Raw genomic sequence first — 26,624 nt, 5'->3', positions numbered from 1 at the left:
ATGGTGTAGGCCGCAGGCCGGCGGTCGAAGATTTAAAGTCCCCGCCGCGCCGCAGCCAGAAGCACCGCAGACTGCTGGGCCGGCGGTCAGAGCTCCTCTCCAGGGATACTTCCACACTCGTCCCCAGAGCTATTAGGAATTACACCTGCATTTAATATGTCACTTGGTATAAATACCTGAGGTCATCAGCAATTGGGTGCCGACTAATGACTGAACTTTGAGTATCTTTCAGTTCCATTTGCGTTTGGATCGTTGGCTTTTCTTCAGTAATGGAGGTGAGCCTCTCCATTTGAGTCCTTTCCATTTCTGAGCCTGCTGACATTAAACTACTCAATCCTCAAGCTAGTTTGCTGAGCTGAATGTCGGGCATACCCAAGCAGTGACTGGACATAAATTACATCGAGGACACAAATCCAATGATCATTTATGATCTGATGCAAATAAGCATTGACATCTGTAGGTAATGTTTTTAGGTAGGCCGTATTGTATTGTATCAGAATTATTAGACTTGCATTTGTTTTATGTCCACATTTATCACAACATTTTAGTACCAGTGCTATTTATGGCCATTTGGAAAATGGTGTAGAGGTCACCCAGTGTTGGAAAGTGCTTCATATTGAATTTGAAAACAAGCTACACCTCACACATACAACTTGGCACCGTTCTTTGGCAAAATACTAAGTAAATGTGTTGTCTCTCTGTGTCATATGATCTCTTTATTCTAATTGTTGTCATGTGGATCTCCTGATATAAAAGAGTGTTGCCATGTTGATGTCTCATCAGCAGACCGTTACTGGTGTGGAGAGACAATCAATTATTGGTGTCCTGTGTGGCAAACGTTACTATTTTTATTCCACATTACCATAGAACATAGAATAGTACAGCACAGGGACAGGCTCTTCGGCCCACAATGTCAGTGCCGAACATGATGCCAACTAAAACTAATCACCTCTTCCCGCACGTGATCCATATGGCTCCATTCCCTGCATATCCAAATGCTTCTTAAATGCCACTATCATATCTGCCTCCACCACACTGTGTAAACAAACTTGCCCCGCACATCACCTTTAACATTTGCCCCTCTTATCTTAAAGCTACGGCCTCCTGTGGTTGGCATTTCCACGCTGGTTAAACGGGTTCGCCCGACTACCTTACCTTTGCCTCTCATAATTTTACATACTTATTTGCTGTTTTTATCACATTTAGTTTACAGATACTGCAAGGAAACAGGCCTATTGGGTCCACGTTGACTATCGGTCACCCATTCACAAGAGTTCTATGATATCCTACATGCTATCTCACTTTCGCATCCACTCCCTACACATTAGGGACAATTTCACAATTTTACAGGCCAATTAACCCTACAAACCCACACACTTCTTTGGGACGTGGGAGGAATCCGGAGTACCTGAAGGAAACCCACGGGATCACAGGGAGACCGTGCAAACTCCACACAGACAGCACCTGATGTGAGGTTCGAACCCGGGTCTCTGGCACTACGAGGCAGCAGCTCTACCAGCTACACCATTGTACTGCCCCCTTTAATATATTAGATTGAAGTTTTGGTTCAATTGCACTGATTTCAGCATAAATTAGCGACTACAATAACTAATTAAAAAAAATCATGTTATGCACAGATTATGTCGAAAATTGTAGGAAGAACCTGCAGGTTTAAATCAAAATACTGACTTTCCAATACAGATTGAATTTGCTCAATTTCTTTGCTCAAAGCAGAAAATGATAAATATTCAAGACAAGAGCATAAATACTACAGCAAGACAATTGGCATCTGAGATGAGAGAAACAGAGATAATGTTTTGAGGCAATTCCCATTCATTGTAAGTGGGGAAAAATTGGAGGTGAAACTAATTTAAAGATGAAGAGAAGGAGGGGTGGTGGTGAGGACGGAGAGAATTTAAGGAATTTAACATTGTTGCCAAGAAATTAGTGTAACTTGGAATCATGATACAACATAGACATGGTGGGCCGAAGGGCCTGTTCCTGTGACTTCAGACTTCAGAGATACTGCGTGGAAACAGGCCCACCGAGTCCGCACTGTCCAGCGATCACCCCGTACACCAGCACTATCCTGTGATTTTACTGAAGCCAATTAACCTGCCTGTTTGGAATGTGGGAGGAGACTGGAGCACCCGGTCACAGGGAGACCATACAAATTTCAACACAACAGTCAGGATCGAACCCGGGTCTCTGACGCTGTAAGGCAGCAACTGTGCTGTATTTATTTAAGAAAGAACTGCAGATGCTGGTAAAATTGAAGGTAGACACAAAATGCTGGAGAAACTCAGCGGGTGAGGCAGCATCTAAGGAGAGAAGGAATGGCGACGTTTTGTGCCGACTCCTCTATTCTATGTTCCATGTATATATTTAAAATAGTTCCAGTGTTTAAAATCCACAGATTGCTGTTTGATTAGAAATGCTTTCTTTGTGATTAAAAATATTTCCATCATCATCAACCAAACTCCATCTATTTATGGGGAAGGATGTGGAAACAATGATCTGCAGGAGCCAATTTACAAAAAAATGACAAAGTGTTGGAGTCACTCATGAGGTCAGGCAGCATCTCTAGAGAACATGATCTACTCAAATATATGTTTTTGCAGAATAATTGGTTTTAATTATGCTGTAAAACGCACGTGACAATAATGAATCTAAAGCGAAACCCACATTAAATTTAGGAGAGATGGGAGCGAGGGAGGGAGGGATGGTGGGTGGAAGGCACTCAAGATAACGATCGCAAGGTCACATTCTCATGTCACTATCACTCTAATGACGTGTGCCGACCCGAAACATCAGCTATCCAACTGCTCCAGGAATGCCTTACCCATTGACTCCAAGTACTCCAGCACTTTCTGCCTTTATTTCCACTATAGTCTTTTTACAGCCAACAAGTTACCATTCAACTCGTATGCATGGTTGCAAGATATCACAAGCATCGATGGAGAATTCTTCAGGATTGGTAATGGTTGAGGATGTTCATTGTCCACGATGCTTCGAGTAGTGCTTTAGCATCTTCCATGTGTTCTTCTGTGGCATTCAAGTGAAATCCAGATTATAAGATAAAATTATAAATTATAAGATTCCCCGTGTGGTTTAGATTGGTACTTAAGGAGGACAAATAGGATTCCCTTATCTCAGCTGAGATCCCTGTGGCAACATGCTGCAGTATTTGGATGATGTTGGGTGCTTGTCTTCACTGCATTTTCGAAGATGGACACAAAATGCTGGAGTAACTCAGCGGAACAGGCAGCATCTCTGGAGAGAAGGTCACCCATTCATTTCCTGCAGCAATGCTGCTTGTCCCCCTGAGTTACTCCCGCTTTTTGTCTCTATCTTCGGTGTAAACCAGCATCTGCAGTTTCTTCCTACACATTTACTGCATTCTTATCTTTCCATTTCAGTTAAGATCCCAAGTCGAAGAACCTACATTGATCCAGACACCTGTGATGATCCTGTACAAGCAGTGCACCTATTTGCCAAAGAACTGGACCTTTCCTGCATCAAGATTGAGAGAGTCATCGGAGGAGGTATTGGATATTTAATTACATGAAGAGCACAGAGAAATGGAGCAATGAATCGTTGGTTTCAGATCACTCCTGTGTTGGAGAAACACCGGCAATTGTACTGAGCGTATCCTAGCGTAAGGTCACAAGTAGTAAGGTTACATGAAAATGCTAATGTTCCCAGATACCTCAGTTCCCAACCTCAGCAGGAAGTATTTAAGAGTATTGAAATTTACAACTAAATTGCTGCTACATCAATAAAAGTAAGAGAGGAAGATTTAATTGGAATCTCAGTGGCAACTTTGTCGCACAGTGGTGGGTGTATGGAACAAATTGCCATAGCAAATTGAGGCAGGTACAATGGCAACATAGCAGGGTGGCACAGCGGTAGAGTTGCTGCCTTACAGCGCAGAAAACCCGGGTTCGATCCTGACTGCTGGTGCGGTACATCAGGAATCTCTACGCTCTCTCCGTAACCCGTGTGGGTTTTCTCTGGGTGCTCCGGTTTCCTCTCAAAGATGTGCAGATTTGTAGGCAAATTGCCTTGGTATGGATGGTAAATTGTTCCTCGTGTGTGTAGGATAGTGTTAGTGTGCGAAGATAGCTGGCCAGCACGAACTCAGTGGGCCGAAGGGCCTGTTTCCGCACTGTATCTCTAAACAAAACTAAATTTGAAAGACCTTTGGACTGTTACATGGAAAGGAATGGCTTAGAGGCATATATGTAAAACATTGGTAAATGGGATTAGATTAGATGGGGCATCTCGGTCGACAGTGGGCCGAAGGGCCTGTTTCCGTGTTATGTGACTAATTCTAATAAATACAGGAAGATCTGATGATAAATGGCAAAATAGTCTGCCGGCCATGAGATCCAATGCAGTCATAGAGAGATATATAGCATGTCCACGCTGAACATTGATCACCCACTCACAGAGGTCTATGTTATCCCACTTTTGCATCAACTCCTTACACATTAAACACAACTAACATACAAACCCGCATGATGTTGGGAAATGGGGGAGGAAACCAGACTACCCGGAGGAAACCCATATAGGTCACAGGATGAACGTGCAAACGAGGTCAGGATCGAACCACAGGTCTCTGGTGCTGTGAAGAAGTGGCCCTATCATTAGCAAGTGCCGGCAGTGCCTCCGAATAGGTTTTGAGTACCGTACTGATATTGTTTAGATAGCTTCTTAGCTTTCAGAGTTTAGAATTGTGTAATTGTGGACAAATTTGCAACTGCATTTAACGGTTTGCAGCTCTGTAAATTGCAAGGATTTAAGCAGACAAATTAATGGGCATCCAGATAGTTACTGTGATAATGGACCAGGGATTACTGCTAGATGCTTGTGTTGGTAATCTCACTTGATTTATACCAATTACGTTTTGAAAGCCAACCAAAACCACAGTAGGAAAGGAACCCAATCAGGACTATTTTGTTTACTGAAACCCACACAAAGTACCACTACATGTTGTGAATATTTCTATATATAAGCCCAGTTCATTTAGAGTTCTCATACATTTAAAATTTAGTCTAATCCTACTTAAATCAGAATTCTAGCTTTGCACGTAAAATGTATCTGTTCATATCAGTGTGATTTCAAAATAAGTCAGGTAAAACAAACATCTGAAAGTTCTTCACGTTATTAGTTCCAATCTTCTCTTTGTTGCATTTTATTTTTGTGTTTTGAACACGAGGGGATATTTCTCTGTGAAAGAGCGGTGAAATATTTCTCTTCTAGAGCACCGCAAATTGACACTTCAGTGTCGGAAGAAACTGCAGATGCTGGTTTAAACCAAAGATAGACACAAAAAGATTGAGTAAAGGGGCTGTCCCACTTGGGCGACCTAATCCGCGACTTAGGAAGTGTTTTCGACCTTCAAGCTCGAGGGCACTCGCCTGGGAAGCCTCGAGCTGGATCGACCGTCTGCGTTGAAACCGCGAGCTGGATCGTCCGACCACACACACACACACGCACACGCACACGCACACGCACACACACACGCATACACACACACACACACACACACACACACACACACACACACACACATTGCAAAGGCGGCCAGGGAAAGTCGGGGAGCGCGTTCTGAAATTCACACCCGCAATGAAGAGGAAGGTAAAACGACTGCACAGTAACAGTTAGTCCTTTAGATAGCGCGGGGGGGGGGGGGGGGATGGGGATGAGAGAGAAGGGGGGGAGATGGGGAGAGAAGGGGGGGAGATGGAGTGGGGACACTTATAAGAAGTATAATAAAGTTTAGCGGGCATTTTACCTACTGGTATGTTTTCCTTTGTCCTGAAAACTCCGATGAGCCAATCAAAATGCCCGGTCAGCGAAGGAGATTGCCTACGGCTGCCCTTGACTGCCTGTAACTACATAGCAACCCCACTCCACTGCACTACGAGTTCAAAAGAACCATGACGACCAAATTTTACTCACGGAAAATTTATCAACATGCTGAAATAATTTCCACGACCTAGCTGAGGCCACGAGTATTCGGGAACTTCCCTCGAGCATGAAGGAGAGTTCCAGCAACCTCATAGGACCTCCTAGGACCACGTGTCGACCATGCTGCGAGATTGAAGGTCGAAGACACTCTTCTAAACGTGCAGATTAGGTCACCGCAGTGGGACAGCCCCTTCTCAGCGGGACAGGCGGCATCTCTGGATAGAATGAATGGGTGACGTTTCGGGTCAAGACCCTTCTTCAGATCCATCTGAAGAAGGGTCTCGACCCAAAACATCACCCATTCCTTCTCTCCAGAGATGCCGCCTGTCCCGCTGAGTTACTCCAGCTTTTTGTGTCTAACTTCGACACGTGATAAGTGTTAGTCCTCTTCATTCATTAAAATGCGACAAGCAATCTCTTCCACCAAAGCAATTCACGGTAACATGTCCCTGTAACCAAGTAACTAGAAAAAAGATATCCCCTTTTCCCCACAATAATGGGGCCAATCTCATGTCCAGAAATGTACAATATGATCCATTCATCCCTCCCCTTCCTCCGCAAGTAATCAATCAAATCTCCGGCAATTTTCATTTTATTCATTTTCTACAACATGTGCTTCACTGGCAAGATCAGCATCGATGGCCCATGTCTCAATTTCCATGCCCTGATTATAGTGGGGGGAGAGCCTCTGTGAATCACTGACGTCCTTCCAGTGAAGGTGGTCCCATGGTGCGTTGGACAGTGAGTTCCGGAAGTTAAATTCAATGATAACGAGGGAATAACGATGCATTTTCAAGTGCGACCGGGAGTAAAATCTACTGGTGGTGGTGCTTCCATGTAACTTGTTCCGACTTGGTGGCTACAGGCATCAGAGATGCTGTTGGTGAAGCCACGATGACCAACTGCATTGTCAATGGCCATAGTATGCTGGTGGTGGAACAAAAGAATGTTTAGGAAGGAGGGGGTTGCCAATCAATAGACCACGTTGTACTGACTGGGGCTGGGCTTCTGAAGTGTGGTTGGAGATGCACTCATTTAGCCAAGTAGAGATCATTCCTTTATGTTGTTCCTTGTGGATGGTGGAAATGCTTTGGGGTGTCGGGAGGTGAGAGCAAGGTGACAGTTTCTCTCTTAACACAAAGAAGTAGAAACAGACCGAGGGATATTCCCTATTCTTTGTCAAACTGTACATTCTGATATCTCTCCATCTATCTTCTCTCTCTCTCTCTCTTCACTCTCCTCCCTCTATCTCTCACTCCCTCTCTCTCTTTATCCCCTGTTTCATCCAACGTCACTCTCCCCATCCCTCTGTCTATCTCAATCACTCTCTTTCGCCCTCTATCTGTTTCTCTCTCCTTCTCTCTTCCACTCTCTCTCTCTCATACACACTCACACTCTCACTGTCACACACACTCACACACATTCACATACTCACACACACACTCAGGCTCACACACACACACTCACGCCCATGCTCACACTCTCACACACGCATGCCCACACTCACATTCACTCGTTCACGCTCACACTCACACTTACACACACTCATGGACCCGTGGCCACACTAATTCCTCTTGCACCCCAAGGCCTCACTAAGATGTAGCTACAAGCTACTGTGTCTACATGAAGAAGGGAGATGGGTGCAGCAACGTAACTGTGTTTGCTGTCTCCTGCAGGAGAGTTTGGGGAGGTTTGCAGAGGATGCCTGAAGCTGCCCAGTAAGAGGGATCTCCCTGTGGCCATCAAAACTCTGAAGGTTGGCTGCTCAGAGAAACAGAAGCGCACCTTCCTGTCAGAAGCAAATATAATGGGGCAGTTTGACCACTCAAACGTCATCCGTCTCGAAGGAGTCATTACAAGAGGTAGGCGTGCCGAGCAAATTCATTCATTATTGCAACATTTTCAGTCACTAGGTACATATCTAAAACTAAATCTACAAAATATTTTTTTTTTTAAATAAATCTTCAGTTAAAATATTGTCCAGTTTTCCTACATTATGTGTATTTAACTATAGAAATGTCCAAATGTTAGAATCGAGTTATTTGAATAATGGCTGATGGTTTTGTTGTACTGTATGTTTTTCTCCTAGCGCTGGGTAAATGAAGTAGATATCTAAGTATATCTTGTGTGTGAATACACACCTGTTCCACTGGATTTACTGCTGTTGAACAAAATGTTTCATTGTCCCTTCCAACGGCGATGTTGTGCCTCAGTCCCCACGTATAGGTGACAATTTAGGCCAAGACCCTTCTTCAGACGGTAAGTCTGATGAAGGATCTCAACCCAAACCGTCAGCTATTCTTCTCTCCAGAGATGCTGTCTGACCCACTGAGTTACCCCAGCATTTACTGTCTATCTTCGGTATAAATCAGCATCTGCAGTCCCTTCCTACACACTTTTGGCAGCCATGCTATTCTTAGTCTACATCCCTGCATCTCGAAAGCCTTATGCATCCTGAGTTGCCGTCCACCCACCAACCCACCCTGAAAAATTTGGGTTGTCTCCCCTAAGGTACAGAAGTGTTAAAACGCACACCACCAGATGCTGAGACAGTTTCTTCCCAGCTGTTATCAGACAACTGAATCATCCTACCACAACCAGAGAGCAGTGCTTAACTACTATCTACCTCTTTGGTGACCCTCAGATGATCCTTGATCGGCCTTTGCTTGCTTTACCGTGCACTAAACGTTATTCCCTTATCGTGTACCGATGCACTGCAAATGGCTCGATTGCAACCATGTATTTTCTTTCTGCTGAATGGATAGCACGCAACAAAAGCTTTTCACTGTTCTTTGGTACACGGTAAACGGAACTGAATTTCCTAATTGGTCCCTCTCAGCTTTGAATACATGTGCTGTTTTGCTGCATTATCATTATCATTATCATAAATTGAATTTAGTCATGTGGAAATAAAGGTCAGAGATTGCTGAAAAGAGCAAAGAGAGTGGTTAGGGATGAATTACTCAATATATTTCCAAGGTACCAGCTTTAGAATGATAATTATAGCATCCTAATTGCTACAAGAAGTGTTTAACGTGGACGCAGCCCAGACCATCGCACTAACCACCTCAAGCTGCCTTGGCAAGGCCAGCAGCAGTATCAAGGATGAGTTGCACCCCAGCCACTCCCACTTCTCCCCTCTCCCGTCAGGCAAGAGGTACAGAAGTGTGAAAACGCACACCTCCAGATTCAGGGGCATTGTCTTCCTAGCAGTTATCAGGCAACTGAACCATCCTATCACCACTATAGAGCAGTCCAGAGTTGCCATCCACCTCATTGGAGACCCTCAGACTATCTTTGATCGGACTTTACTGGACTTTATCTTGCACTAAACGTTATTTATGTTATTTCCTTTATAATGTATGTACACTGACGACGGCTCGATTGTAATTGTGTATTGTCTTTCCGTTGACTAGATAGCATGCAACAAAACCTTTTCACTCAGCCTCAGTACACAATAAACTAAACTCAAAACTCAAACTCAAGATGTAGCAAATGATGCAAATATGCAAAACTCTTCCTACTTAGTCCCTTCTTTTCCCATTGTTATTTATATTGAGTGCAGATTGGCCCCTGTGTTGTCTATTACAATAATGATAGTATCTCAAAAGTGCTCGCTTCAATATAAAGTACTTAGGAACATTTTTAAAACACCAAATAAATATAATTGTCATTTTCTCTCCAACTCGGTCCACATCTTCCAACATGAAATGCGAATTATTCAGCTCCAAATGGTCTTGGCTTTTGAGAGATGTTTTATGATGCCTCTGAGATTCCTTTTGATGGAATGACACGATGGAGGTTCTGTATTTCCATGGGGCAAGGTAGTTAGAATTGGGAACTTAAAGAGGGGAGGTTAAGGGTTGTAAATATTGAATTATCAAACAATACAGCATTGTGCAATTAGGATAGAAACAATGAATTCCTCCATGGGATAGGAAGGTAGAAAAAGTCAGTCAATTAGTTAAATGGAATAAAAACATAGAAACATAGAAAATAGGTACAGGAGTAGGCCATTCGGCCCTTCGAGCCTGCCATTCGATATGATCATGGCTGATCATCCAACAGTATCCCATCCCTGCCTTCTCTCCATACCCCCTGATCCCTTTAGCCACAAGGGCCACATCTAACTCCCTCTTAAATATAGCCAATTAACTGGCCTCAACTACCTTCTGCGGCAGAGAATTCCACAGACACCACTCTCTGTAAAAAATGATTTTCTCATCTAGGTCCTAAAAGACTTCCCTCTTATCCTTAAACTGTGACCCCCTAGTTCTGGACTTCCCCAACATCGGGAATAATCTTCCTGCATCTAGCCTGTCCAACCCCTTAAGAATTTTGTAAGTTCCTATAAGATCTTCCCCTCAATCTTCTAAATTCTAGCGTGTACAAGCCGAATAGTTAAATATCACTGTTTAAGAAGGAACTGCAGATGGTGGGAAATCGAAGGTACACAAAAATCCTGGAGAAACTCAGCGGGTGCAGCAGCATCTATGGAGCGAAGGAGATAGGCAACCTCCAGTTAGTTAAATATCACTAATTGCTACACATATTAAATACACTGAGCCACATTGGGACACCACAACGTTTCCCACACCACCTTTACATCACCTTTACAGCAATATATTTGTATAGTTCCCCCTCCATTGCTATGAAGTATGCTTATAATAACCTTCTCATTTATTCTGATTATCATAGTTTTCTTGTTGACATTAAAGAAAATGTTAAAGAAGAACTTTAAAACACACCACAAAGATCGGGCAAGGCAATCAAGGCTTTATTTGAGAGCAGTAAATACAGTGGCCGATGGGAACAGTCAAACCAGTCTGTTCACTGAATAAAGATTCATGTGATCTTTGATACGGTTTTCTCACTTTGTTTATTTACACTATTAACCTGAACAGATTCCACACAGGTACTCACGCATTCCTCTTCCTCAGAGTGTTCTAACAAAGACTATAAATCATGCCCCTCCAACAGACACACATCCACGTTCCCGAGTTTGTCTTTCAAAACCACCTCCCAAAGCAGCTAACCAATTGTACTGATAGCCTTTGACCTCCTTTTTTACGATGTTATTCTTTTACACAGTAGACTGCTGTTTTTTTAGGCTTGAAAACTCCACTGGCAATCCCTGCAGTGTTAATTGTTTCAGAATTCATGTTAGTCAACTGTGCAAAAAAGGAATGAGTTGCTAAAGCATATCACCAGTTCTGGCCGAGAAGAAAGACAATTAAGGACAAACAATAAAGATACAGAGCCTTTCGCGCAGGGGAGGGGAATCAAGAACCGAGGGCGTAGGTTTAAGATGAGAGGGGAAAGACTTAATAGGAACCTGAGGGATATCTTTTTCTGGCAGAATATGGTGGGTATGTGGAACAAGTTGCCAGAGGAGGTACAGTAGTTGGGGCAGGTATTTGAAAGGCACTTGGACAGGTACATTCGTAGGAAAGGTTCAGAGGCATAAGGGCCAAATATGGGTTGAAGTGCCTGCTTTCTGTGCTGTGTGACTCTATGACGCAAATGTATATTCAGGAAAGAAAGATTGTTCATTCATACGCTGCCTTTTTTAAAAATTCAAGTCATTCCAAAATGTTTCTTTCAGCCAGTTCAGTAGCTTTTCATTTGTAATTACTCCAGGAAGCATGAAAGTCATTTTGCCATATCCTCTACATATAAGGTGGGGTAACTGCCAGCTAGAACGCTCGGGTGAGATGCACTGTGTTCATCAGTGGCAGGAGATCCAGACATATAACATTTCAATGGTCAGAGTGAAGTAGAGCCTTAGATTCTAGAGTCTAAAGGGCCTGTCCCACTTACGCGATGTTTTGGGCAACTTGCCGGCACCCATCATAGTCGCTGCAGGTCTTTGGGTGACTACTCACAGCCATACAGGCGTCAAGTGTCGACATGCCGTGGAGTGACACCTGTATGGCTGTGAGTAGTCGCCCAAAGAGTCATACCTTTTTCTGGTCGCCACTGGATATTCAACGTTTTGAACATTTTCGGCGACCTGCTGCGACTATGACGGGTGTCGGCAAGTCACCCAAAAAATCACGTAAGTGGGACATGCCCTTTAGAGTTTCATCGCACAGATACAGGCAATTGTCCCTTCACATCCATGCTGACCTTTTGCTCCTGTGGAATTCTCTGCCTCAGAGGGTGGAGGCAGGTTCTCTGGATGCTTTCAAGAGAGAGTTAGATAAGGCTCTTAAAATTAGCGGAGTCAGGGGATATGGGGAGAAGGCAGGAATGGGGTACTGATTGGGGATGATCAGACATGATCACATTGAATGGTGGTACTGGCTCGAAGGCCCAAATGGCGTAGTCGTGCACCTATTGTCTATTGTCTATTGTCTATTGTCTATTGTCCTCTACACTAATCCCATTTGCCTGCATTTGGGCCATATCCTTCTGCCTATTAACCTGTGTGGTTTTAATGCCTCTTAAGCATAGTGATTGTATCTGTCTCCACCTGACAGTGCATTCCAGATATCAACCACTCTCGATGCAAAATAAACTCACACGTAAGAGCCCCCTTAAAAGTCTTTCTTGTCACCTTAAAATGATGCCCTTTTGTTATTAATGCACATACTGTGGGGATCGAAGATCTGAACTATCTGCCATATCTATTATACTCGGATCTCTGGAGTCACTCCGAACTCAATTGCATCACTGTACCATGTTTAGAACTATAAAGATCTCCCTCCAGCTGTAATTTGAGCCATTCATTCTGACGGAGTCAAGAATGCTGCCTTTGAAGAGTTGGATTGGAAACATAGAAACATAGAAAATAGATGCAGGAGAAGGCCATTCGGCCCTTCGAGCCAGCACCGCCATTCAATATGATCATGGCTGCTCATACAAGATCAGTACCCTATTCCATCTTTTCCCCATATCCCTTGATCCCATTGATTAACCATCATCCTAAAACCATCAACAAATGCAGGAGACTTTATCAGCATCACATATCAATAAATCCCACATCAGTCGATGTTTTATCTTCTATGATTTTAAATCTGTACTGAATGCACCTAGGTATCCTGAGCCTAGTGAAGGTCAATTGTGTGCATGGTCCAAAGGCCAAATGTAATAAGTAAAAATTAAATCTTTGCAGGTTTAGGTGTTAGTATTTTATCGTCATGTGCACGGAGGTAGAGTGAAAAGCTTTATATTGCATGTTATGCAATCAAATCAGATAATACTATATATAAATACAATCAAGCTAAACTCTGGTACAATAGGTGGAGCAAAGGGGAAGATACAGAGTGCAGAATGTAGTTCACAGCATTGTAGCCCACCAGCTCCATAGAGTCCACTGTCTGCATTGGGGTGGAGGTGAATCGGACTGCACCCTGGGTTTTATTATAAGCCGTAAATACACAATGTACCACACATTGGAATTCAACCCGGTTTGTCTTTATTTGTCTTTGTAGCTTGAAACCTAGTGTAATGATGCAATTGAGTTCAGGCTGAACCCTGCAATTTGTAACTGTAAATGACACTGTTCAATAGGTACACATTTTCATTATGTACTGTGCAGTGCTCCATAATCAGCTGTTAACCCTCTAATTTCCTATTTGCAGGTAAACCCATGATGATTGTAATTGAATACATGGGTAACGCAGTATTGGACTCCTTCCTGAGGGTAAATCATTTATTTTACTTGAATAACTTCTTCATGGTTGGTCTCAGGTCAGGCTGCAGACCTTAATACTTTGTGTTAATGAGATGTTCCACACCTCAAATGTTCTGAAGAAAGAACAGGTAGCTGCAGACTGATTCCTGCCCGAGGGAATGGAGGAAGAAGGGGCATCCCTGGCTACCTCTTGCCAACCTCCCAGCACATGGTTCTGAATACCACATACCTTGAAAGATGCATGGATGTTTAGCTGGTAGTGGCTGAGGCATGCGATCCTGGCTTACTGAGCCCACTGCTTTCACAATAACAGCAATGCTGCAACAAACCTAAGTGCCCCGGCGTCACTATGAGGAAATTCTGAAGCCTCTTTGAAACTTGATTATTATTAGTATCCTTTGCTGGAAGCATCGTTGCATTGATATTGGGTGTTCGGCAACAGTCCTATTCCCTTCCATTTGTCTGTAAATGTATTGACAACAGCATGGAAACTCAGGCACTTCTAGAGTACTGGAATGTTGATCAGTGGCCAACCTTCAACGTTTCAATCCCATTGAGAGTCTTGGGAACCATGACCATGGACATCAGAACAGAACCACGCCTGGTCTAACGTATCTAACCTCCACACAAGGGTATCTTAATGCACACACCACAGGACAGGCAGCAACTCTGGAGAGAAGGGCCTTGACTGGAAACGTCACCCATTCCTTCTCTCCAGACATGCTGCCGGTCCGGCTGAGTTACTACAGCATTTTGTGTCTATCTTCGGTGTAGACCAGTTTCTTCCTACAATAATGCATACACCACTTAGATTCACGACTCAAGTTTCTAGCTGAAAACAGATCATATTTTTATATCTTCTTGCAGCACAGAAGAATGCCATTGAGTCTGTCCTACAGCTCAGAGCACTCCTATCAGACCTATTCCCATGACTTAAGGGCCTGTCCCACTTGGGCGTCATTTGCGCGTCACGCAGGTAGCGCACAAGGATTTTGAGCATCCGAAAATCCTGGGGCGCCACGTGCTACCGCTCGTCACCGCATACGCCACCATGTCTCACCACGCGCCATGCGCGCGTCATGCATGCCAACCAATTTTTAGGATGTCACGTAAATGACACCCAAGTGGGACAGGCCTTTATTTTCTTGTATCCTGTTCACTCGCGCTTATCATAGAACATAGAACAGTCTGCAGAAAGGGCCTGGCCTAAAACATCCCATGTCCATGTTCTCCAGAGATGCTGCCTGACCTGCTGAGTTACTGCGGCACTTTGTATATTTTTTTCTTTTAAACCTGCATCTGCAGTTCCTTGTGTCTACATAGAACAGCACCTCACAAGAACAGATACTTTGGCCATGATGTCCATGCTTAACATGATGCTCCACACCCCTCTACGCATTCATTCATTCAATCAGGGTAAAGAAGAAACTGTCCAGAGGCGATCTGAGAAAGGACTTGGACTTTTGATTTTACTTTGGACCTTAGAGATACAGGGTGGAAACAGGCCCTTCAGCCCCAACAATTCCATGCCGACCAGCGATCACTCCATACACTAACTCTATCCTACACACTAGGGACAATTTACAATTTTAATAAGCCCAATTAACTACAAACCTGTGCGTCTTTGTAGTGTGGGAGGAGACCGGAGGACCCGGAGATAATCCAAACAGGCACGGGGAGAACGTACAACTCCGTACAGACAGTGGATGTCTGTGGAATTCTCTGCCTCAGAAGGCGGTGGAGGCCGGTTCTCTGGATGCTTTCAAGAGAGAGTTAGATAGAGCTCTTTAAGATAGTGGAGTCAAGGGATATGGGGAGAAGGCAGGAACGGAGTACTAATTGTGGATGATCAGCCATGATCACATTGAATGGCAGTGCTGGCTCGAAGGGCCAAATGGCCTACTCCTACACCTATTGTCTATTGTCTATTATCACCCGTAGTCAAGAGCAAACTCGGGTCTCTGGTGCTGTAAGGCACTAACTCTACCCTATGGGCTTGTAACCAGAGAATGGTTGGAATCTGAAATCCGCTGCTTGAGGGGCTGATAAAGAAAGCCATTCACACGTAAATGTGAATCACTTGGACTTGCCATAAAAAACTATGGACCGGGTTTTTCTGTAATGCATAGTCAGCAGGAAGAACCATATCTCTAGCTCTCTCGTACTTACACTGTTTGTGCCTCAGAGCAAACTTGCGAAGCTAATGTCAGTGTTTTGGGGCTGCACAGGTCCAGTGATCTGGGTTTGATTCCAACACGCTGCCTTCCCCATGGAGTGTGAACGTTCTCCTAGTGACCCTGTGGGTTTAGTTTAGTTTAGTTTAGAAATACAACACGGAAACAGGCCCTTTGGCCCAGACAGTCAATAGACAATAGACAATAGGTGCAGGAGCAGGCCATTCGGCACTTCGATCCAGCCATTCAATGTGATCATGGCTGATCATCTACAATCAGTACCTCATTCCTGCCTTCTCCCCATATCCTTTCACTCCGCTATCTAAAACCTTTATCTACCTCTCTCTTGAAAGAATCCATTATACTCTCCCTGACTTCCCTTGAGAGCCATGGTCCCCCCCCCAACTCCCTTTGGAATCTTTCTTCCTCTTTGGAATGAACTGATCCTGCACCTTCTGTATTATTCCCAGAAATACCTGCCATTGTTGTTCCACTGTCATCCCTGCTAGGGTATCTTTCCAGTCAACTTTGGCCATTACTACATGTCAATTTTAACTCCTGAATCAACTTGCACCCTATATTGAGGCTACTGTTTGGGGGCCTGTAGATAACTCCCATTAGGGTATTTTTACCCTTACAATTCCTCAGTTCTATCCATACTGACCACATCTCCTGATTCTATGTCACCCCTCGCAAGGGACTGAATTTAATTCCTCACCAATGGCTACCCCACCCCCTCTGCCCACCTGTCTGTCTTTTCGATAGGACGTATACCCCTGAATATTCAGTTCCCAGCCCTGGTCCTCTTGCAGCCATGTCTCTGTAATTCCCACAACATCATACTTGCCAATATCTAACTGAGCTTCAAGCTCATCCACTTTATTTCTTATACTTTGCGCATTCATATACAACACTTTAACTTCAGTATTCACTTCTCCTCTCACTCCGGTCACTATTGGCCCTGACCTTACTCTCTTATCCCTTCCTGAACTTTCCTTCCCATTAATTCGGGAGTCTTTTGTAACTTTTCCTGTACTCACTTCCCGTTTAACTCCATCTTTATACTCCCAATTTGTCAACCCCTCCCCCCCGCTATTTAGTTTAAACCCACACTAGTGCGCATACCAGCGATCCCTGCACATTAACACCACACACACACCAAGCCAATTAATCTACAAACCTGTACGTGTTCATGGTGTGGGAGGAAACCGCAGATTTCTGAGAAAACCCACGCAGGTCACGGGGAGAACGTACAAACTCCGTACAGACCGCACCCATATTCAGGATCGAACCCGGGTCCCTGGCGCTGTAAGGCAGTAGCTCTACCGTTGTGCCATTGTGCGATCTTCCTGTGACTTAATGGGTGGCTGCCAAGTGCTCCAGTTTCCTCCCACATCCAAAAGCCACACTGGTTGCTGGGATAAATGGCCTCTGTAAAGCAAGAGTTGGTGTAAGTGTGAGGTGGGATAATCTGGGGGAAAGTTAGAGTCATAGAGCACAGAAACAGGACCAGGACCCACAGCGTCCATGATGGTTGTCAAGTATTCATCCATAATAATCTGGTTTCCACCTCATGGTCAATAGGTTTTCATGCCCTGGAGTTTCAAGTGTTTATCCAGATCCTTCATAATAATATGGTTCCAGTCTCTGTCTCCACCCGACCTGCAGCAGTATATTCCAAACTCCAACACACCTCTGGGTGAAAACGCTCTTCGTCAGATCCCCTCTCAATCTTTTATTCTTTACCCTGATGGACATGTGGGAGGAAATAGTTTGCAATAGACAATAGAAAATAGGTGCAGGAGGAGGCCATTTGGCCCTTCGAGTCAGCACCGCCATTCAATGTGATCATGGCTGATCATCCCCAATCAGTACCCCGTTCCTGCCTTCTCCCCATACCCCCTGACTCTGCTATCTTTAAGAGCCCTATCTAGCTCTCTCTTGAAAGTATCCAGAAAACTGGCCTCCACCGCCCTCTGAGGCAAAGAATTCCACAGGTGGGGAATGGGACTGAAGGGAATATTCAGAGCTGGTATGGAATCAAAGGGCTGAGTGGCCACCTCCTGTGTCAAAAGAAGATATGAAAATATGACGTAGCTCAAGCCTTGAGACACTTTTGGTTTCTCCTGCCTTGCGGATCATTGGATAAGCACTACACTATAAAAGGAGCCACAGTGTATTCAATATATTGAATCTGTCTGGTGTTTGTATTGTGTAGGAACACTGATACTTCCACATGCTGTTATATCTGCTGTGTCATTCTGGAGACAACACAAAGTAATGTGTCTCTCAAGGGCAGACTATCGACTGACATCTACAACAAACCTACCGACCCCTACAGTTATGTGGGCTACACTTCCTCCCACCCTGCCTCTTGCAAAGACGCTATGCCTTAAGGGACTGTCCCACGAGCATGCGACCTGCATGTGGCAAGCGCGACTAAACCAGAAGCGGGGGCCGGGCGGAGGTCGAGTGAGTGACATGAAGTTCGAGGGAAGTCCGCGGGAAGTTCGCACGTGATGTACAGTGTCGAGGCGGTGCGTACGGTGTGAGGTGGCTGCTGGCCGGCAGGCGGTTGCCGCGCGGAATTTATGAACACGGACAGTTTTTCGAGGCCCCGCGCGATGTCGGGACCAGCTCCGCACAACTCCATACGGCTCCGGTGATCGAAGTGGGACCGGTCCCGCAAGGCCGTACGGCTCAAGCGACCACGTTAGGTCGCGCTTGCCGCATGGAGTCGCATGCTCGTGGGACAAGCCCTTTACTCTCAATTCCTCCGTCTCCATTGCATCTGCTTCCAAGATGAGGCTTTCCATATGAGGGCATTCGAGATGTCCTCTTTGTTTAGTAAACATGGTTTTCCACCTGGTGTCCAGATGGGTTCCTCACCCATGTCTCCTCTGTGTCCTGTAGCTCCTCTCTATTTCCCCCTCCACCCAGATGCAACAAGTTCCCCTGGTCCTCACCTTTCACCCTACCTTCCTCCGTGTCAAACGCATCATCCTCTGACATTTCCATCACCTCCAACATGATCCCACCATGAGTGACATCTTCCCATCCCCGCCCCTTTCCGCCTTCTGCAGAGACCAGCTCTATCCGCAACTCCTTGGTTCAATCATCCCACCCACACCACCTCCTCCCCAGGTACTTTCCCCAGGATCCAAAGGAGATATAACACCTGTCCCTATACCTCCTCTCTCTGCTCCATCGAGGAACCCCAGGTGAGACAGAGGTTCACATGCACCTCCTCCAACTTGATCAGCCATGATCACATTGAATGGCGGTGCTGGCTCGAAGGGCCGAATGGCCTACTCCTGCACCTATTGTCTATTGTCCATTGTCTACTGCATTCAGTGTTACCGATGTGGTCTGGTGTTCATTGGCGAGACCAAGCGTGGATTCAGTGACTGTTTAGCCAAATACTTACATTCGATCCACCAAGACCTCATGGATCCTCAAGTTGCTAGTTCCATTTTAACTCCCTACCTAATTCTATAACTGACCTTACTGTCCTGGGCCGCCTCCATTGCTAGAGTGAGACCATGCAAACTGGAGGAACAGCACCTCATATTCCACTTGGGTAGCTTCCAACCCAACGTTAAGAACATTGAATTCCTCAATTTTAGGTAACCTCTACAAATCTCCCCCCGCCCTTTCTCCCCACACTCTTCCTTCACCTTCCCCTGCGCCCCACCTAGACTCATGCCTATTTCTCCCCAGCACCCACATTCCTTCCTCTGGCTTCACAATGTGCAACTTTTCAATCCTTTAGTCACAAAGCCTTGCTTTTATCCCTGGCCATTCATCCAACCATCTGCCTATGAAAACCCTGTTGCCTGTATTTACCTATCATTTGTCCTGGCCCTCCTCTCTCCCAGCAATATCTCCCCCCCTCCTTCCCACCGACCACAATCAGTCTGAAGAAAGGTCCTGACCTGAAACGTTACCTATCCTCAATGTTCTCCAGAGATGCTGCCTGACCCACTGAGTAACTGGACATACATTGTATCTTCTCTTATAATCAGTGGTTTACTCTTGAATAAAGTGTGTTTAGCAAGATCTCTCGTGCAATGACTGACTGGATAATCCGTTACCATGCAGTGCAGGAAGGGACGTTGGCCAGCTCTGGGAGGACTCTGCCTTTTTGAGTAAAGCCAAGGCTTGGTTTAACATCTGCTTGTTGATACAAGAGTCACGTCCTCCTTTATGCTCTCTAATGGCGTTTGCTTCCCCTCATTAGGCTGAAAGATAATTTCAACAAAGAATCGTGGATCAAGTGTTGACACCATTTGGCAGATTCATTCTCCCTCACTGATGTCTGCTCTTTGTATCACTCAGGCCAAAATTTTTCAGGTCCAATTCAGTTTACCTTAAACATCGATAATGCGTGCCAACAGATTGTGAATATACGAAACATGAGCTTTATTTTAGACTTTAATTCAGACTTTAGACATACAGCATGGAAACAGGCCCTTCGGCCCACCAAGTCCATGCCGACCCAGCGATCACCCCGTATAATAGCACGATCCTACATACTAGGAACAATTTCCAATTTTACCAAAGTCAAGTGTCTTTGGAGTGTGGGAGGAAACCGGGGCACCCGGAGAAAACCCACGCGGTCACAGGGAGAATAAACAAACCCCATGCAGACAGCACGTGTAGTGAGGATCGAACCAGGGTCTTTGGTGCTGTAAGGCAACAACTCTACCGCTCCACCATTGTGCTGCCCCTCCTTCTCGTTCTAATTAATTAATTAATTGCTTCGACTTGATGCACATTTTTTAAAATCTATTTCCCTTTGCACAAAGACCTATCATCTATCATTTAAGGCAACAGGAATGTCTCAATAAGTCAAGATGGCTAGAAAACAGAGTAGACATGATAATACAGACAGCAGATGCTGGAATTTTGAACGAAAAGCAAAGTGCTGGTGGAACTCAGTGGGTCAGGCAACATCCGTGGAGGGAAACGAACAGATGATGTTTCGGTTCGGGACCTTTCTTCCTTTTGATGGAGTAGAGAGAAGCTAGTTAGTAGAGAGAGAGATGAGGGGAAGGGGTGAAGTAAGAAAGCCAGTTAACCTACACACCTGTACGTCTTTGTAGTGTGGAAGGAAACTGGAGCGGTCACAGGGAAAACATACAAACTCCGTACATGTAGCACATGTAGTCAGGATCGAACCCAGGTCTCTGGCGCTGTACAGCAGCAACTCTACCGCTGTGCCACCATGCTGCCCCAAGGCTTGATGAGTTAAATTATGAGGATAAGTAACAAAACTAGGCTGGCGTTTCTTTGAGGAAAAATCCAAAGCAATTGTTTAAAATGTTAAATGGGGAAGCCAAAGAGAAACCACTCCCTCCGTTGAGGGAACCAACAAAGGGGGGAACCAAATGAGGGGGAGGGGGCATTAAATTTGAGGCGAGGTGCTCTAAACAAAAATGGAAATCAGCAAAATGGGCAGAAGCATCTGAAGTGGAGTACGTGGGGAGGAGGGAGAAATTTGGGAGGAATAATACAGAATAGAATTACTGAATGGACATTCTACTGAATAGAACATAGAATAGTACAGCATAGCAACAGGCCTTTCGGCCCACAATATCCCTGCCGAACATGGAGCCAGGTTAAACTAATCTCATCTGCCTATACATTATCCATATCACTCCATTCTCTGAATATCCTTGTGCCTATCTAAAATCCTCTAAAACGCCACTGTCATGTCTGCCCCTGCCCCTTCCCCCCACCCTTCAGATCTAGAGACCGTGTGAAGGTGCATGAGTGTGTTGCCAGGGATGAAAGACCTCCTCAACCACACGTCTTTAAGTCAACACCCCTCAACATTAGAGAGGCCGGCAGTCAATTTAGTCTAATTGGTTAGTTTAGAGATACAGCGAGGAAACAAGCTCTTCGGCCCACCGAGTCCACACCAACCAGCGATCCCCGCACATTAACGCACCAGGAACGATGTACACGTATACCAAGTATACAAACCCAAGCCAATTAACCTACAAACCTGTACGTCTTTGGAGTGTGGGAGGAAACAGCGTGGAAACAGGCCCTTCCGACCAGCGATTCCCGTACTCTAGCACTATCCCACACAATAAGGACAGTTTACAATTTTTACCAAAACCAAATTAACCTACAAACCTGTAAGTCTTTAGAGAGTGGGAGGAAAGCAGAACGCCCGGAGAAAACCCACGCGGTCACGGGGAGAACGTACAAACTCCGTACAGACAGCGCCCGTAATCAGGATCAAAACCAGGTGTTTGGTGCTGTAAGCGCTGTAAGGCAGCAACTCTACTGCTGTACCACCCTGCATTGCTTTCCTGGCACATCTGGAAGGTTGGTGTTGAAACAAGGAACTACAGATACAGGTTCATACACAAAAGGAAACAAAGTGCTGGCGTAAATCAGCATGTCAGGCAGCACCTGTGGAGAACACGGGTAGGCATTTTTACCGGGTTGAGAACCTTCTGCAGACTGACTGTAAGAGGGAAGAAGAACGGCAAGATCACCTTCCTCATTGTTGTGAGAATGTGTTCAAGAGTGAGTCAGGTGTTTTATTGGAAACAAAGCAATGCAATTCTTACTTGTAACAGCATAACACATATGTAAACATAAGGGCCTGTCCCACTGTACGAGGTAATTCAAGAGTTCTCCCGAGTTTCCCCTGATTCAAACTCAGAGAATTAAGGTAACAGCCGTCCGTAGGTACTCGGGGCACTCGTGGGCATTTTTCACAGTGCTGAAAAAACTTCACGAGTTACCGCGTTTTCCTGCCGTTAGCATTACGAGCCGCTACGAGACATCCACGGGCTCAGACGTTGCCGCTACGTACATTCTATGTACTTACCACGAGTTAGATTTTTTTTAAACTCAGGAGAGCTCTTGAATTACCTCATACAGTGGGACAGGCCCTTTAGTCTGATGCGGTTCTAACTGGGCGGTTTACTGCCCAAGAGAAATATGAGGTGCTGTTCCTCCAGTTTGCGTGCAGCCTCACTCTGACAGTGGAGGAGGCCAAGGACAGAAACGTTAGTAGTGGAATGGGAAGGGGATTTAAAATATTTGCCAACCTGGAGATCAATTCTGTCCAAAATGTTGCCACAGGCAGAAGCTGGTGACAGCAGGTAGCTTCTGCTATTCATCTCCAATTCCAAATAGTTTCAATGTATAGGCAGGACAGTGATAATCTGACACACCAGCCTCCAACATGAGGCAGCATCCATAGACTTGGGGATCCCCTTTGCTTCAATGTGTACCAGGAAACACCAGAAGGGCAGCACAGTGGCACAGCGTTAGAGTTGCTGCCTTACAGCACCAGAGACCCGTGTTCGATCCTGACTACGGGTGCTGTCTGTGTGGAGTTTGCACATGCTCCCTGTGACTGCGTGGGTTTTCTCCGTGTGCTCCGGTTTCCCCCCACATTCCAAAGACGTGCAGGTTTGTAGGTTAACTATAACCGAGAATTATAACTACTATAAATTCAAATTCACACATGCACTGACTACACCGCCCAACACGAACTTCCATCTGTATATATGTATATATGTATGTAGCGCCGCAGAATTTGTGCACCTATTCCCCCCCCCATCTCCCTTCTGTTTTTTGTTTTTTCTGTTTCTTGTTTTTTGTGCTAAATTGTATGTATGCACTGAGTACGAGCAGCTTTCAGTTTCACTGTACATGTATAGTGACAATAAATGGCGTATCTATCTAATTGGCTTCTGTAAATTGTCCTTAATGTGTAGGATAGACCTAGTGTACGGCGATCGCTGGTCAGCACCGACTCGCTGGGCCGAAGGGCCTGTTTTCACTCTGTATCTCCAAAACTAAAACTAACACTAAAACATTACTTTTGCATGTGAACGGTAACACTTTGAGGTGGGCTTGATGTGCCAAATTCCAAACTTTACTAATAGAGATACTAAAGTTTCTCATTAGATGTCCCATCCGATCGCTAAATATACTGATTAGTGCATCAGTAAATCTAGCAATTTATTCTAGATTTAATCTGTTCTCTGAATATTAGTGCACCCCAACTGTACATTTGGATGTTACTCAAGAGGTTTAGTTGCTCATTTGATTCATCAGATTAGTGTTGAATGCATAATGTAAAACTAGCTTCTTACTTGCTTGAAGAGATTCCATATCACACCATAAAAGCAATTCAGGTTAAATCTCTGGATAATACCAATTAGGAGACAATGTATAATAGATTATGGCAAAATGCAGGCTGTATCTGCTGTGTTCTAGCCATTAACGATGTAGTAATGTAACGTGTATACATCTGAGAAATGATATGTTGTTTCCTCAGAAGAACGAAGGCCAGTTCACAGTTCTGCAGCTGATTGGGATGCTGTGTGGAATAGCGTCTGGGATGAAGTACCTCTCTGAGATGGGCTACATTCACAAGATGCTGGCAGCCCACAAAATCCTGGTCAACAACAACTTGGTGTGCAAAGTGTCAGGCTTCAGACAGGCACACGAAGTGAAGGTGGACTCGGTGTTCACCACCATGGTGAGTGGAATAGTGGACCAAGCTGCTGCCCTGCACACTAAATACACTTACACCCACCATGTCCACTCCATTTCAGCACAGCTCCGAGCAATGCGTTCATTATAAAAAGTACTTCTTGTTCACTTTGAAATACAATCAGGATTAACTTCCTAAGAATATAAACAATCCATGGTATTTATTTCAAAGTAAGGAATCACTATTTGTTGTCTAGTTGACATCTGCCATTTTGTGTTCACATATAATTTCTCCTTATATTAGTACATTAGAGTATAGTGTGGTGGCCTGGACGAGGTCAGGAAAAGGCCAGATGCCAGGCAGGTTCAGAAGTAGTTCAATGAATCATCATCGTGAACACACAGCACACCCGCGAACAGGACCCGGGAAAATCGTCCCTGTCCCTCAAGAACCGAGGGGGATGACCCAAGGAGTGGCCTAACCCCCAGGGACCGCCACAATAGTATATTAAACTGACCATTTATGTAAATGTATTATTTATTAAAAGTATATTAAATTTAGGCCCTCACTTACTGCCAGCATATTCCGTGATCCCTCAGCCCACTATGGTTCCTTCCTTCATCTTGAATTACACATGTTTCTTCCGCACAACTCTTCATTTCTCTCACTATCTCTCCTGTGCTAGGTCATTTTTCCCTTTCCCTATCTGATTTTTTTCATATCACACCATCTCATCCCATCAAAATCCATCCTTACTATTTCCTTCCTCTCACTTACTTCATTCCAATGAATACTATGCCGTACTGTGTGGGCAGTGGGTCAGAAAGTGGGCTAGCATAGAACTAGAGTGAATGCGAGATCGATGGTCAGTGTGGACTCGCTAGACCAAAGGGTCTGTTTCCAGGGGCTGTATCTCAAAACATAATAAACTCCATGAAACCAGTCTGAAGAAGGATTGTGGCCCGAAACGCCACCTACTCCCTTCGCTCCATAGATGCTGCCTCGCCCGCTGAGTTTCTCCAGCATTTTTGTCTATCTTCGATTTTCCAGCATCTGCAGTTCCTTCTTAAACATAAACTCCATGAAATTATTTTTTCACTTGTTTGATAAATTGCTTTCACATAAAAATAGCAATATCTATTTTATAAGAATGTTAATAGTTTAGTAAGTAAGTAAGTAAGTAAGTAAGTTTATTGGCCAAGTATTCACATACAAGGAATTTGCCTTGGTGCTCCGCCCACAAGTAACAAGATGACATACAGTGACAGTTATGAATGACTCAGAAAACACTAAACATTAATAATAATAAAACATTAATGATAAAACACCATTGATCAAGCATGTGAACCAACAAAATACCCAGATCAAAGGGAGGCTACAGATTTTTGGCTGTTGAGTAGAGCAACTACTCGTGGATAAAAACTGTTTTTATGTCTGGCTGTTTAGTTTATTATTTTCACGTGTACCGAGGTACTGTGAAAAACTTGTGTGTTCACCTCGCCCCCCTCTCCTGCCCGTAGCTCCAGTCAGATCCCTCTCCCTGAATTCCCAGTCCAAGCCCTGCACTTGTATTTTCCTCTGGGTGCTTTGAAATTCACGATATAATGCATCAGACACACAAGACTAGAAGGCTCCTGCAGTTTACAGCAGCAAGCTCATGAACAAAGCTGTCATGACAATACTACAAAAAGTCCCTTTACCTGCTCCAAAGAAAGACGGATGTCAGATATCATTTTGGATATTTAATTTCTACATCAACAGAAGCAGCGGCGGATGTTTAGAATGTGCAAACATGAGAAACAGAGGCAGTGCTTTGGCTGCATGTCTTGTTGCAACATTGATGAAGTTTGTGGCTAATCTGGCACTTGCTCTCTTCTCAGCTCGATTCCCAATTCCCTTGGTTCCTTAATGTCTGAAAATCTTTGCAGACTCAACCTTGAAAGTACTCAAAAGAGACTGAGCATCTACAGCCCTCTGGGACAGGGAATTTCAAAGGTTTACAAGTCCCTGTGCAAGGAAATGTCTTTATGTGTCACTTCAGAGGCTGAATTCTATCTTGAGACTAGTGCCTCATAGTTCTGAACTCCAGCTAAAGTTCTCATTTTGGAATATTGTGGGACTATATTGCTGGGGGCAATTTTGGGGACTATATCTGAGAAAGGATGTGCTGGCTCTGGAGAGGGACCAGAGGAGGTTTACAAGAATGATCCCAGGAATTAGTAGGTTAACCTATGATGAGCGTTTGTCGGCACTGGGCTGGAGTTTAGAAGAATGAGGGGGGACCTCATTGAAACATACAGAATAGTGAAAGGCTTGGATAGAGTGGATGTGGAGAGGATGTTTCCACTAGTGGGAGAGTCTA

At 44.6% G+C, this 26,624-nt stretch overlaps 1 protein-coding gene across 1 annotated transcript in view; it reads left to right on the top strand.

Moving 5' to 3' along the window:
• The window catches only part of LOC129709609 (ephrin type-A receptor 7), a 488,630-nt gene that overhangs the window by 447,599 nt on the left and 14,407 nt on the right, over positions 1-26,624 (top strand). The window contains 4 exon segments of the mRNA XM_055656065.1: positions 3,420-3,545; positions 7,653-7,838; positions 13,563-13,624; positions 24,104-24,307. Coding sequence (XP_055512040.1) covers positions 3,420-3,545; positions 7,653-7,838; positions 13,563-13,624; positions 24,104-24,307 — 578 coding nt within the window.

This window comes from Leucoraja erinacea, chromosome 26, assembly GCF_028641065.1.
Source record: "Leucoraja erinacea ecotype New England chromosome 26, Leri_hhj_1, whole genome shotgun sequence".
In the NCBI taxonomy this organism is placed as follows: Eukaryota; Metazoa; Chordata; class Chondrichthyes; order Rajiformes; family Rajidae; genus Leucoraja; species Leucoraja erinaceus.
This window is presented reverse-complemented; position numbering and strand designations above follow the sequence as displayed.